This window comes from Dryas octopetala, chromosome 1, assembly GCF_963921425.1.
Source record: "Dryas octopetala chromosome 1, drDryOcto1.1, whole genome shotgun sequence".
NCBI lineage: Eukaryota > Viridiplantae > Streptophyta > Magnoliopsida > Rosales > Rosaceae > Dryas > Dryas octopetala.
In genome coordinates this window covers 12,086,895-12,101,546 of record NC_141366.1, presented here as the reverse complement: position 1 = coordinate 12,101,546, position 14,652 = coordinate 12,086,895, and the positions used below count along the sequence as shown (strand labels likewise).

The 14,652-nt window shown below is 36.4% G+C and overlaps 3 protein-coding genes across 3 annotated transcripts; 1 reads left to right on the top strand and 2 right to left on the bottom strand.

Annotated features, from left to right (window-relative positions):
- Positions 1–2,491: 2,491 nt before the first annotated feature.
- Positions 2,492–7,302, top strand: LOC147297932 (histone-lysine N-methyltransferase, H3 lysine-79 specific-like protein). Its single transcript, XM_086257485.1, has 7 exons — positions 2,492–2,572; positions 3,587–4,002; positions 4,096–4,148; positions 4,412–4,449; positions 5,356–5,686; positions 6,418–6,673; positions 6,785–7,302. The coding sequence occupies exons 1-6, from the start codon at positions 2,556–2,558 to the stop codon at positions 6,643–6,645; spliced, it is 1,083 nt and encodes a 360-aa protein (XP_086113611.1). The 5' UTR covers positions 2,492–2,555; the 3' UTR covers positions 6,646–6,673; positions 6,785–7,302.
- A 184-nt stretch (positions 7,303–7,486) lies between these two features.
- On the bottom strand, positions 7,487–9,179 carry LOC147297931 (multiple organellar RNA editing factor 3, mitochondrial-like). The gene is made up of 4 exons (XM_086241487.1): positions 8,809–9,179; positions 8,445–8,542; positions 8,285–8,350; positions 7,487–7,998 (listed from the first exon to the last, which is right to left on the bottom strand). The coding sequence occupies exons 1-4, from the start codon at positions 9,177–9,179 to the stop codon at positions 7,487–7,489; spliced, it is 1,047 nt and encodes a 348-aa protein (XP_086097613.1).
- A 1,673-nt stretch (positions 9,180–10,852) lies between these two features.
- LOC147297930 (multiple organellar RNA editing factor 8, chloroplastic/mitochondrial-like) lies at positions 10,853–13,571 on the bottom strand. Its single transcript, XM_086229818.1, has 4 exons — positions 13,095–13,571; positions 12,066–12,163; positions 11,919–11,984; positions 10,853–11,682 (listed from the first exon to the last, which is right to left on the bottom strand). The coding sequence occupies exons 1-4, from the start codon at positions 13,493–13,495 to the stop codon at positions 11,024–11,026; spliced, it is 1,224 nt and encodes a 407-aa protein (XP_086085944.1). The 5' UTR covers positions 13,496–13,571; the 3' UTR covers positions 10,853–11,023.
- Between the last annotated feature and the right edge of the window lie 1,081 nt (positions 13,572–14,652).

Sequence of the window (14,652 nt, the reverse complement as noted above, 5' to 3'; positions counted from 1 at the left end):
TTTACACACATCTTTTATTTTTCAAGATAAACTTATCTATTACTGAGATGTCAGCTCATAGTGATGCTACAATATAATGAAATTGTGACAACTCTTAAGAGAGTTTGACTTCTGTTTGAAATAAACAATACTTGTCAAAATTTCGTTGAGTTGTGACACCAAATTAGACATATGAGCAGGTATCCTAGTTAGGGGTGGGTTCGGATCGGTAACCGAACCGAAACCCCTAAACGGAAGACCGAACCGAACCCCTCCGGTAAGCCTCCACGGCAACCGAGACCGAGACCGAAAAGCCGGTAAACCGATGTTCGGTCAACCGAAGAATTCGGTCGGCTCGGCTCGGTTATGGGCCTAGACCGAACACATGTTGGGCCATGTTTTGGGCCACATTTTGGGCTATTTTTGGGCCTTGACTCCATTCACTAATTTAGTATAATATATTAATATTATGGTTTAGGGTATTTTTAATTAGTTTATATATATTAAAAAACATATAAATTAAAATTATAGGGGTTTATAAATTTATATATGTTTTATATAAATTATAGAAATGTATTATATAAAATTATAAATTATTTATTAGAAATGTATTAGAAATGTATAAAAATGAATTATGTAAATGATTTGTTAAATATATTCGGTTCGGTTCGGTTTACCGACGGTTTAAGGATATGGGAACCGGGACCGAGTCCGAACCTCCCGGTTCGGTAGTCAAACCGAACTTCCGGTACGGTTTTATTTCGGTATCGGTTGGGCCGGTTTCGGGCTCGGCCTCGGTTTTTCGGTCAACCCGACTCAGCCCTAATCCTAGTGATAGATAAGTTTTCTCCTATCTTATATTTCAACCCAAATCACACTACACAATCAACACTATCACCTTCTCTCACTTTCTAAACTCTAAATCTCATTACACTACTTATGTTGTGTTTTTTAATCAATGAAATAGCAAATCATCACCTATAACAACTCTGAAAAAGGAAAAAGTGAGTTTTTTTTTTCTTTTTATTATTAAATTTGACTTTTTTGTGTTTATAACCTCTAGGTTTGTGTTCCATTTAGGTGACCAAAATTAGGGCTTGTTTGTGAGTGTTTCTGTAGGAAGCGCTTTTGCTTAGTAACTCTTTTACTAGAAGCACTTTTGTTAGATATTCATAGATTTTTTGAAAAAAAATTCAAATGCTTCTTGTTAGTATGTTTGGAAGCGCTTCTTAAGTAAGCACCTGAACTCAAAAGTGCTTTTTATTTTTTTTGCCAAATATAAGCAAAAGCGTTTTTAAGCCTTCTAAAAGCACTGCCAAATAAGCCCCTAAACACGCTTGATAGTGTGCAATTATACGTGATCAAATACTCATTGTATTGTGCATGAATATTAACAAGTTCTTTATCGAGTATAGTAATTGAACCTAGAAACAATAGATCATACATATTATAAAATTCATCTATGCTAGGAATTCAAATATTATACAAATAAATTAAACGGTAATACACCAATTAAAATTTTATTATTGAAAGTGAATCCGTATGATCCAAAAGCAAAAAAAGGTATTCATATGACATAAATTCCTATTATAGAATTTTTGCCATTTTAGGTAGCAAAGTGGTTAGATATTGTGAGTTATATAAATCATACTAAGGTCAGGTTTTGTGAGTTTGCTTACGTAGTTACTAGTTTTTGGCACGCACTCCACGCATGTCAATTAACATTTTTACTGTGTTTTTTTGTTTTTATATTTTGTTCTTAGTTTTATAATTTTCATTACTTTTTCTACGTTTTAAGATGATTGAATCTTCTTTTTATTTATTAAATTATATTTTAATGATTATATTTTACAACTATGTCCTTAATTATATTGTTTTTATAAGACTATTTATTGAATAAAAGGTAATTTAAGCTGTCACATTTTTTGTGAAACTGTAACACTAAACTTTCTCTTGGCAAAATCAAAATTAGATGCTAACACCAAAATAAAACAGAAACATTTCATGTAATAGAATTTGGGGAAAGTACATGCAAAATCGCCTTAACTTAGACTTAAGCCAAGGCCAACCTCAATATTTGTACAACACATCAGCACACAGGTTCATTTATACTTAACATCCTCCATATACCCAAGCACTCTGTCTTCTTCATTCTCAATCTCCACGTTTGAGCAACAAATCCTGACCTTTTCTTGAAGAAAAACCGGCCCTTTTTCTTCTTTTTTTCGTGCTTCAAGGAATCAACGATCGGGGGGACGTCTGCGGTGGGCTCAGGGATATGGGTTTTCTGCTGAAGCTTTGAGCCTTTGATTCACCTGAAGTTTGTACTCAACCATGGAGGTTAGCTAAAGCTGACCATGTAATATGTATTTTGCGGTCACATAAATTTTCATTAAATTGATGACAGGCTTGATGATATGGGTGAGTATAGGAGAAAGAAAAGAGAGGCAATATGGGCCCAGGCCCAAGCCCATTTTGGCCGAAAAGTGGTTGCCAATTAAAAGCTCTCAAATCCACGTTTTGCTGCAAAACGGGTCTGCTCTGCCTGCACCCTCCGGCTTATCTTCCACCTTGAAATGCCGTTCTTTCACCTGTAAGTTCGTTCTTTTCTCTCGTTTTGGAAGATTGGTCCATTTCTTGAAATGGGTTGCCTCTATATTTGTGTTTCTCTTCTTACATAAACCTTCATTTTGTGAATCACCTCCAGAAATTGAGCATTTAAAAGAACTTTGAAGAAAAGCAAAGGATATGAATGCTTCAAGTTCCATCTAGTTTTTTGTTCTTTTTCTTTTGTGTTATTAATTATTATTAGTGGTCAGCCCACTGCTTTTAGTAAGTAGCAGATTTTCATGAACCAAATTTGTACTTTTGACCTAAGTGTGGATTGGGTATATGCTATCTAGTTGCGTATATCAATGTGATCAATGCACATCAGAAATGAGTTTTCCATAGTGGTATTAGACTTTTAGTGGTGGCATATGCAATACTACGATTAAAAAGAGGCTGGCAGTGTTTAAAGGATTGTTCTACTGCCAGCTTGAAAAGGTGTTATTGGTTCCATTTTGCAATGCTATATGATAATTTAGCATACAATTTTCTGTAATGAGATTTATCAAGTTTCGTGGAAGCTGGCAACCCATTAGAAATGCTTAGGTGGGGAATGTTCACACATTTGATGATTTAACAATCATCAAACTGAGTTGGTAATAGTACATATACCATATGAATAAACTAGCTGATCAGGTTTCTATTCCTCATGTTGATAACAATTCTACAGTTACAATTCAATATAAACCAACCAGGTTAGCGTTCTGGTGAAGTTCTTGTACAACTGGCCTTGCGTGTAGTTAGTATATATCCCCTTTATGCAAGATAATTTGCTTGAATGATTTGTGAAGTTCACACATATGGAGGACTTGCATCTGATAGATGTAATGTCACGGCGAAGTTACTGCTCTCCTGCATGTATGGGAAAATTTTTCATGAAGTGACATATATACACATATGCATGTTTGCATTGATATATAGGTTGATAATTTTATAAATTTCAGATTGATCTGACATTTGTATAACCACAGTCCATTATCACTTTTTTATTTTCTATCAGGAGATTGTCTGCTCCACACTCAACTCTCAATCATGTTCCACTGTTTGGTTATGTGGTGGAACCGACTCACTTTCCACAGAACATAGAGCACTGGAATTATCATTTGCCTGTTTTGAGGAATTGGTCTCCCTTGTTTGCCTTTGTTGGTTCCTTCCCTAGACTTTGTTCTTTTGGAGCCATGCACATCAGTGTTGACATGTCTGAGAAATGTGATATTGCCAACGTCTGCCATTCTATAGTTGACATAAATTCATATGAGAAGCAAGGTCTAAGCAACGAGGTTCAATCAATTTGTCACAGTGACTCTCCAGTGAGTATTAGCAATGTAGGTTATAAGGAAATACAAAGACGAAAGAAAATAGGACTAGCAAACAAAGGGAGAGTACCATGGAACAAAGGCAGGAAACATAGTGCAGGTAACAAGATATATATAGTGTAAATTTGTTCTTGGATTTTGAACTGTCATACATTTGGTTGAATCTGTAGTTGTGATCTTCCACATAATGCAGAGACTTGTGAGCGAATCAAGCACAGAACAATAGAAGCCTTAAAAGACCCCAAGGTGAAGTCATGTAAGATTCAATATGTTTCTTCATGTTTTTCTTCTGCACATGGGTGTTTGTGAAATAGCATGCAAGAATTTATATCAAAAGGCATAGTAACAGATGTTTCTGCAAATTTTAGGATGTTTGTTATTCTTGTTTGAGTATTTCCCTTTTTTGTTCATAAGTACTGCACAACCTATGTTAGGAAAAGTAATCCTCTTTTCTTAATAATTTTATTTTCTTTTGAAAACTTCTCTTTGTGACTCTCAATAGTTTTCAGGTTAGAAAGAAGATGTCCGAGCATCCCCGTTCTCATAGGTACACTCACAATCTTGATGACGTAACTCTTTGTAAAACGTAAGAATTATAACTATATGATTAAACTTTCAAACCAAACGTAAACGGCTTTGATTGTGTGAAAAATAGAATTGTAGTTAACAGCCCAATGTCAAGTATGGTTACACTAAAAGTATATATGCAGAGAGGATGGAAAGATTGACAAATGTTGTGGTGATGATTCTTTGGTTACTCTAAAAATGATTATATGTACAGAGTGGTAAATTAATGGAAACTTTTCTGGAGGTACTTTTAAGTTTGAATGAGTTCTAACAGTCCTTATTTGTTAGAATGGTTACCTTTATAGGCCATTGGATTTTCATTTCAATTAATCTTTGTGTGATTTTATAAGGATCATGATGGTAATTTGTTTGATTTGTTTATCATGGATGAATTATAACTTAAAGATTATGGATACATTATATTGTAATGGAAAGCAAGCAAATTAACTGTAGGGTTTTTTTCTTTTTCTTTTTGAATACTAATTTGAGAATAGTTAGATTAGTTAATCAATCATTCATCAAAGGAAGAGGAAAGAAAATAAAACATGTGCAACCTCTTAGATGGGCCTCAAAAAATATTCTGAGCTTTGATATTTCTTTGTAAGCTTTTTTCTTGCTTTCCCATTTTGGGAGGGAGGGAGGGATGGAGAGAGAACTTGCTGTAAGGTCTATTCAAGCCTGCTAACCAAGTAAACATGACCGCATTCGTCTCATGGACTTAGTGTAACCAGTAGAAGCCAATCTTCATAGGTTGCAGGGCACCTTTGCTGTAAGATACATTTGTTACTATAATTCTTTAAAAAGTTTCTTGCTCTAAGAGTGGCTGAGTCCCCAAGTCAAGACAAACATGCCACATTATTTTAATAAAAAAGTTGGCCTTATGTAGCTCTGAGTCCAAGGCAAAAATGCGTTCTTCACTTAGACGTGTTTGGGGACAGCGTTTGAAATGGAAACGGTTAAAGGAGAAAATTTTTCTGTCGTGGGTAGAAAGCATAGCAGAGGCGGCTAAGCAAGGTGGGAGTGAACAACAAGAGCTAGATTGGGATAGCTACGAGAAGATACAGCAAGAATTATATCAACAACAGCTTCAGCAGGCTGCAGAAAAGAAAAGGGCAAAGGAGATGGCAAAGAGAGCAAAGAAAGCAGCAAAAATTAACAAAGACAACGAAGAGTTGGCAATTCTAAAAGCGCTGAAACTTAAGCAGAGATTAATGAAGGTACTTGCTCAGAAGCGAAGATAAGGTTAAATTATAGCTATCTGAAATTTTTTAGCTCATGTTTATAAGATGGACATAAGTGACATATTACTAAACGCACTCAGTAAAATAAAATATCACTAAGCACAAAATTCTAGATTAATAAATAGGGCAAAGAGAAGTTGCTTTTGGTTGAGAGGCAGCATTCAAATTATAGTAGGAACGTATTAAGATTTCCCCATAATTCCCTGATATAAAACAGGATATTCATGGTGTATAGAAAAAATGGATAATGAATCCTTTTCATATTTGAGACAGGAGTAAGGCTAAGACCTTGTATATTGCAAATTTATTTTCCGGATTCATCCACGCTCACCCACTATTTATGATTTCTTGGCTATAACATGTATTGGACCTTGCTGAGATGGCCATATTAATGTAACGTATTAAGATTTCCCCATAATTCCCTGAAATATAACAGGATATTCATGGTGTATAGAAAATATGGATAATGAATCCTTTTCATATTTGAGACAGGTGTAAGGCTAAGTTCTTGTATATTGCAAATTTATTTTCCTGATTCATTTACGCTCACCTACTATTTATGATTTCTTGGCTATAACATGTATTGGACCTTGCCGAGATGGGCATATTAATGTCGTTCTATAATGTTTTCAAATGTTTTTATTTTCTAATGACATTAATGCTTTCCAATGTTGTTGAAGTGGTGCTACCTTCTTTTTCATTAATAGCTTGACAGGAAGACTTCAATAAATGGTCAAGTTGCTAGTCAAGGGGACATGGTCATGACGCATATCTCAGCTTTGGAGAAATTGGATCTAGAGCTTATAAAGAGAGAAAAAATGCGAACAGAAGTTTCATTTGCAGACCAGATCAGAGCTGCCAAAAACAAAAAACTGGAATTAGCTATGGCAGCCTCATCCTCTGCTGATGCAGTAAATGAGAAACCAGGGGAGTAGGCTTAAATTTATGCATTCCCAGAAACAGGTGACAGAGAAATTATGGAGGGCATTTTTTGTTTTTGTTTTTTTCCAAATAGTGACAATTTAAATATTTCTATTATAGCTTAATGCTCATTCATTTTCTGATGGTTTGTAGGAAGAGAAAATATTGGACCTTTGGACACCTTTTTCCAACTAGTGGCAAGAGTCCCCTCATTTCTTTTCAGAGCTTCATGTCAATATTACAAGGATGAGGTCCATTGGGCTGCAACGCAACCTTTTATGAGGAAAAGTTTGGTGAACCTATCATATGCATAAATTATATCATCATTCATCAGCTCTCTCTTACAGGAAAGACCTGACATCCAATATCCATGCAGGTTGCATTCTTGACCTTAGACAGTTGAGTTAAATTGCAGATGTCGTACAACTTGAGTAGCAGAATAGTTGTATCTTATGTATTATTATTATTTGTTTGTACCATTATCCAAAAGCTTCATGGATGTAAAATAGGTTTTCAGATTTGATTTTTCTCCTTAAGTTTGTTTACAATTTCATTGTCCTGCTGGGATGTGTTATGGATGCAAACTCCAACACTGAACCCCAAGATTTTGTAAGAGGAACAAGGAAAAAGGAATATAAGTTAGATTTGTAGCTTATTTTCTCTCAGATGAATTGAACAAAATGCAGCAGGACCTTGAAATTATAATCATATCTTTTTTTTTTAGACAAAAAGCAACCAGGTTCTCCATCAGCAATGTGCCAAATCAACTAAGAGTAGAACGTCATTCTAGGGTAGCCTCTCCATGCATATCTAAAGCATATATGCCTACAAGACTCCTGGTAGCAGACCATAACCTCAAACTGGATAATGGTTTACAGGCATGCCTCCAGAATTCCTGCCTGGCATGTAGTTATTTTGGCATTGCCCAAGACCAGACCATCCTGCATTAGGCGGCACTCCTCCCATGTTGTTTGGCTGAGCTCCTCCCATGTTGTTTGGTTGCACCCCTCCCATGTTATTGGGGAGCATCTGATTATAGCTATTAGGGGGCATCTGATTATGTGGCATCTGATTATAGTTGTTGGGCTGCCCACCACCCCAGTTGTTGCTTGGCTGCACACTGTTGTAAGTGTTTGGTGCAGTCATGTTATTGTTGGGTGTATTCATGTGGTTGGCAGGTCGAGCGATGTTAGGACCAGGATTTTGCCTATTCTGAAAATCTCGGTTCTGCATATCTTCCCTCCTCCTTGGTCTGTCAAAGTTGCGAGGTCTATTATGTCTCCAATCTGCTCGACTATTGTTTCTTATCCATTCCTCATGGTACTTGGGATCATATGGTACTGCTTGGCCATTAATAAACGGTTCTCCTGCCAAAACAAGAAACAACCAGAAACCAGACAAATGAATATACTTGCTAATGAACAAGTTGAAAACAACAACAAAGAAACATGAATATAATGCACAAATTTGTAAATGAAAATCTGTTCATCATTACTAAACATGAAAGCTTTCAAGCTAGGATCATATTTTTCTGGATATATATAATCAAAACAAGAAACTATGGTTTGTTCATCAGCACTAATCATGACAATTTCTTTAACCACAAATAATCTGCTAGACAACAGTACTGAAGAAACAAATATATATTCTTACCTCCATAATCTTTGTTCTTGACATCCAAGTAAGAATCAGGAAGTACCCACCGGACTTTAGGCAATTCTGGAAGAAATTATAGAAAACGTATATGAGAACCAGACACAAAAGCAATAAAATAAAAAAGCCGAATTAAGCACTTAATTGGAAGCAGAAGTACCTTTGATTTTGTACGAAAGTTCTTCAGATACAAGTGCCCCAAATGCATAATAGCACCTAGTTGAAACTGAGTAGATCTTCATTCTTGCTTCTTCCTCACTGTAGTTGAGACACATAGAGAACGTAACAATATATAAATTATTAATACAAGCAATGTGAACCTGTTGAGCATATATTTGATATGGTACGTAGTTGGTCATACTTAATAGTTATTACTTATTACAAAGATCTCGATTCTAATAAAAAGTAAAAGATGAAATTTATTTGTAGTACGTTACATAAATGCCACATATATAAGTATATAACCCAAACAAATATTTACAAAAACTAACAATGATAATTAAATAAGAAATGGGAGTTGTCACCTTCCGACGACCATGGCTAGGGTTTTGATGTAGCTATCGATGATATCCTCCCTAGTGGGTTCACCCTCAGGCTTTTCCAAGACGACCAGCCAGTGCTCGAAGTCACACCCGTCGAGGAGGATCGTCTCCTTGGGAGGCCGGTTCGACCAGTTAGGGTTTGGATCTCTGAGCGAGGACAACGTGGTGTTGGTGGCCAAGCACCTGACGGCCGCCGGGGAGACCCTACCGGAGAGGGGACGGAGGCGGTGGATGAGAGAGAGAGTGGGGCGAGAGTGGGACGTGGAAGTGGCTGTGGAGAGAGAGCGAGGGAGGAAGGAGGCTAGTAGGGTTTGGGTTTGGGGAAGAGAACGAGAGAAGGAACGGGTCGCCATGGTTGATCTCGATCTGGAAGAGGGTTTAGGGGTCTGTGATAAGGGAGTTAGGGTTTTGGCAGAGGTTTTATTTATATGTATATAGCAGAGAGTGAGAGACGTACGTACTCATGAGGTTTTATATCATGGAAAGACCTAAGCTCTCACTTCAATATCCCATGCAGGAAAGATTGGACTTCCAATATCCCATGCAGGAACGATTGGACTTCCAATATTTATTTAAATTGGGGCCCATTTAACTTTGATCTCATACTTGTCATAGGTCACAGCTTTCATGCTCGTACCGTGCTCATGTCACGCCTTAAACAGGTCAAGCCCATGAGCCATTTTCCTTTTTGTTGAGACCAATTCGCCTGCCTGCGTGACAATTTTTAGGCACTTAATTCTGAGCACCATACTCATCACAACCATCAATTTAATTTATGAAAGTTTAGACCCTGATCCTTCCCATCTCATATTTTGTTTTGGGAATCAAATCTTTACGACTTTTAATTTCATTTTTTTTTCATGTCCAATTTCTAAACATACCTGAATAAAAATAATTCACAAGGTTTCCATTCGAAAATTGTAGTGAGGATTGTTGTTCTTTTTTTATTTAAGGGAAAATTTTGAATTTGAGACCGAGTTAATTATACTTACATCTCCTGAGGTTTATCGTCTTTTCACATACACCTCGTGGGTTTCAATAATTACACACTCTCTGAGGTTTCAAAACTATTGCATATAACCCCCTATAGTGAGACAAAAAATAATAAGAAATTATGCGAAAAACATGCTAAGGGATTAAATAGTCTAATAAGATTACTCAAGGTGTAAAATTCAACCTCAATACAAATATTTTTTTTTTATTTATTTATTTTTGTCTCTTGTAGGGGGTTATATGTAATAGTTTTAAAACTTCATGGGATGTATGTGTAATTATTGAAACCTCAAGGGGTGTATATGAAAAAACGATAAATCTCAGATAGTGTAAGTGAAATTAACTCATTTGAGACCTCATTTATTTTAAAATCTAATTGGTGATATTTTCTTGTTAGATCCTCAAACATTTCATTTAACAATATAACATATCAAATGATCTATTTTGTCAATATCACATATCAAATTATCTAATTTGTATCTAATTTGTATTTATATTGTTCGCCATCAAGTTTACAATTACAGATTCGCCCACACTTGTAAGTTGCAACACACTTACACTTTTTGTCCCTTAAGGTGGGCGGGCAGTGGAGTAGGGTTAAAATTATAATAGGTCGAGGATTTGATTCCCCAGTGAAGTAGGTAACCAAGCCTGGGGAAGAGCTTAGGGAAGGATCACGAGAATTGTTTTATCCCCTAAATCCCAACTCCCTCAATTTTAATTTTGCTTCTAATAGTTTGAAAAAAATTAAAAACTGAATTTCGAAATTTTCTGTTAGTTGATGTTAGACCGTTAATCAAGATCACGCATGCAGACACAATTCCATTCAGTGGGAGTTGTTGTATCCTGTGTTTTTTTATTAATGAATTTGAATTTCCATAAAAAGAAAAAGACACAGCATGCAATGCTATTTACACAGGATATGGGAGCAATACCCAATAAATATAGTCTGCTTTCTGCTAATATGAGCACTACAGGAAATAACTCAGATCACATATCATGATATCAAGCAAAACATTAATCACATCAGATATGACCTTAAAATTATAATCATATTCAGATAAGGCAACCAGGTTCACCACCAGCAATGTGCAAAACAAAACATCATTCAAGACTAGAACATGAAAACCTACAACCCATTCTATGGCAGCCTCCTTGCATATCTACAGCACGCCTACAAGACTGAGGGTAGCAGAGCATAACCTCAAGCTGGGTAACGGTTTGAGCCAGGCATGCCACCAGTGTCCCTGTCTGCCGTGTAGTTATTTTGGTATTGCCCAGGACCAGACCATCCTGCATTAGGTGGCGCTCCTCCCATGTTTGGCGGCACCCCTCCCATGTTGTTTGGCGGCACACCTCTCATGTTGTTTGGCGGCACACCTCCTCCCATGTTATTGGGGGGCATCTGATTGTAGTTGTTAGGCGGCATCTGATTATAGTTGTTAGGCGGCATCTGATTATAGTTATTAGGTGGCATCTGATTATAGTTGTTGGGCTGCCCACCATTCCAGTTGTTGCTTGGCGGCATATTATTGTAGTTGTTCGGTGGACTCATGTTGTTGGGAGGCATTGGACCCATGTTGGGGGGTGCAGGACCCATGTTGGGAGGTGGAGGACCCATGTTGTTGGCAGGTCCAGGCCCAGGATTTTGCCCAGCTTGATTAGGCATAGGAGGCGGACCCCTATTCTGAACATCTCGGTTCTGCATATTCTCCCTCCTCCTTTCAAAGTTTCTTGATCTGTCAAAGTTACGAGGTCTGTCATTACGTCTGTTTCTCTCATTTGCTCGACTATTGTTTCTTATCCATTCCTCATGGTACTTGGGATCATAAGGTACTGCTTGGCCATTAATAAAAGGTTCTCCTGCCAAACCAAGAAACAACCAGAAAGTAGAAAATCATATACAAATGAGTACTTTACGGTGAACTAGTTCAAACGACAACAAAGAAACAGGTACGCACAAGGTACAAAAAACAATGGCTATTAAAGATTACTATCATACTCAAGATAATAAAAATGGGACTTGGAACTTGATTGATTCAAAAGCTTATAATTTAATTTTATGCAAATATGACTTGAAGAAACAAGCAAATTCTTACCTCCATAATCTTTGTTCTTAACATCCAGGTAAGAATCAGGAAGTACCCACCGGACTTTAGGCAATTCTGGAAGAATTTAATGAAAACATATATGAGAACCAGACACAAAGCAATAACAAAAGCCCAAACAATTAGAAGGAGCAGTACCTTTGATTTTGTATGAAAGTTCTTCAGACACAAGTGCCCCAAATGCAAAATAGCACCTAGTTGAAACCGAGTAGATCTTCATTCTTGCTTCTTCCTCACTGCAGTTGAGACACATACAGAATGTAACAATCAATTAACACAAGCAAACTAAACACTTAGAGAGAGTGAGCATATCTTTGATATAAAATATTTAGTAGTTATCACAAAATATAAGTGGCAGGCAATATAAATAAATGGAATATTATAAAAATATATGTGAATCAACCTAAAATGTAAGTCCATAAAAGAAGTGATCAAGACCATGCTATAAGGAAATGATATAAAGTAATTCAATTTACATTTTGAAGATTAAGATCCTGGGAAGTAGATTAGGAGTTTTTCAAAATTTTTGCTTTTTTAAGAGAACTTCTACCCATAGCCAGACACCATTACACCAATATACGCAGTCACATATTTTGGCTAAATTAGACAGGAGAAATAAAGCTTTAGTGGAACACACACGTGCTATTGGATAAAGAAATCAAGTCTAGAATCCCTATGAACAGTATAAGAGACCCAATTGCTAAAAAATAACCAACTCTCACGGCCATAGGGATCCCAATTAAGACTAAATAAAATTGCAGTCAACAATCAGCTAATCAGCTTATAAAGTGCACAAAATGCAGAGAATGCTCTCACATATAATATTACACACTAACACCATAACAAAATGCCAGTAAACAAGAAAGAATGTTCAAGTATAAATCATTAGGCAGCTGTGTAAGACAACAAAACTACAAATATCAACTAAGTATCAAATTACAGAACATCCTTCTCCTTAATAGAAATAACAGGCTGTTGTATTCTTGTAGACCAGACTAAATAAAGAACAGCCTTTCATCAAATTACAGTATCCACTCGTGATTTATAAGATATAAAAAATCAGCAGCAAATACATAAAACATCATTTTCATTTCTGTTCCATCAATTTATCATAATCCAAACATATTATATTTAATAAAATAATTAATAAAAAATAGCAGTTGTCACCTGCCGACGACCATGGCTAGGGTTTTGATGTAGCCATCGATGATGTCATCCCTAGTCACATCACCCTCAGGCGGCTCCATGACAACCAGCCAGTGCTCGAAGTCACACCCATCGAGGAGGATCGTCTCCTTGGGAGGCCGGTTCGACCAGTTAGGGCTTGGATCTCTGAGCGAGGACGACGTCGTGTTAGTCGCCAAGCACCGGATTGCCGCCGGAGAGAACCTACCGGCGGACGCAATGACTCCAGAGAGGGGGCGGAGGCGGTGGATGAGAGAGAGAGTGGAGCGAGAGTGGGCCGTGGAGAGGGAAGCCGTGGAAGCGGCGGTGGAGAGAGAGCGAGAGAGGAAGGAGGCTAGGGTTAGGGTTTTGGGAACAGAGCGAGAGAAGAAATGGGTCGCCATGGTTGATCTGGAAGAGGGTTTGGGGGTAAGTGATAAACCCTAGGGCGAGAGTGGGAGATAAGGGGTTTTGCGGAGATTTTATAGTAGTGACTGAAGGACTTAAATACCCCTGGATTTTCAGTCGATCAGATGGCATTCGAAATATCTTCTTATCCTTTTTATTGTTGATATATATATTTTTTTTTTGGTGTAAATTACAATTTTTTTCCTCTCTATTTTGACTCCAAATTATATTTGATCTCTAAGTTTAAATTTTACAAATTTAATCCTTATATTTTATGTGGATTGCAATAGTAAGATAAACAAAATTTAAACCCAAACGCCAAAATATACCTTGGTTTCAATACACAAAAAATAAATATGTACTTTACCCTCTCTTTTTTTAATAAATTTTTTTGCTATATTAAAGAGAAATGAACTTAAACTTATCGTAATCTTAACTCATTATCCCACTAGCTCTAGTCTACCTTTGCTTTGTTCCCTTGTCTTGTTAATTTTAATCACATATAAAGTTTTTTATTTTTGCTAATAAAGTAAATTACAAACTTCATTCTTTAAACCTTCAGTAATGGGCCGGAAAGCCAAAATGAGTCTCTTTTGAGTTTCTTTGAACACCAATAGGCCGGAAAGCCAAACCCAAAACCAATTGAAACTTATAAAAAAATCTCATATTTGGGTTACCCCAATACCCAAACCCAAAAACTGATGTGGCCCGGCACATGGGTGAGCAGAGGAGAGATGGTCCCCGACAAGGAGCAGGAGGCGGGCCCAATGCCCAGGCCTTGATTTATCTCCAACAGTCACTTGCTTTTTGAATTTTTCAAGGGTTGAGATCTACATTCCGTTGCAAACCAACGGCTCAGATTATGCTATTATTTATTTTTTTATTAATTAAAAATAAAAAAATTTGTTAGAAAAATCCAAAAAAATTGTAACATTTTTTTAAAAAAATTCCTCCTAATTTTATAACAGCTAGTGAACAAAAATGTCTTTTTATATCTCATTCTTCTTAGTTTTTTCTTCACATCTTTCTCTTTTTTACACAACAATTTCAATATTCATAATTTTTTTATATTAATATTAGCATCATTTTGAAAAGCTAATTAAAATATTAACGATGATATAATATTCATAGTCATAAAAGTTTATAAGCTTTA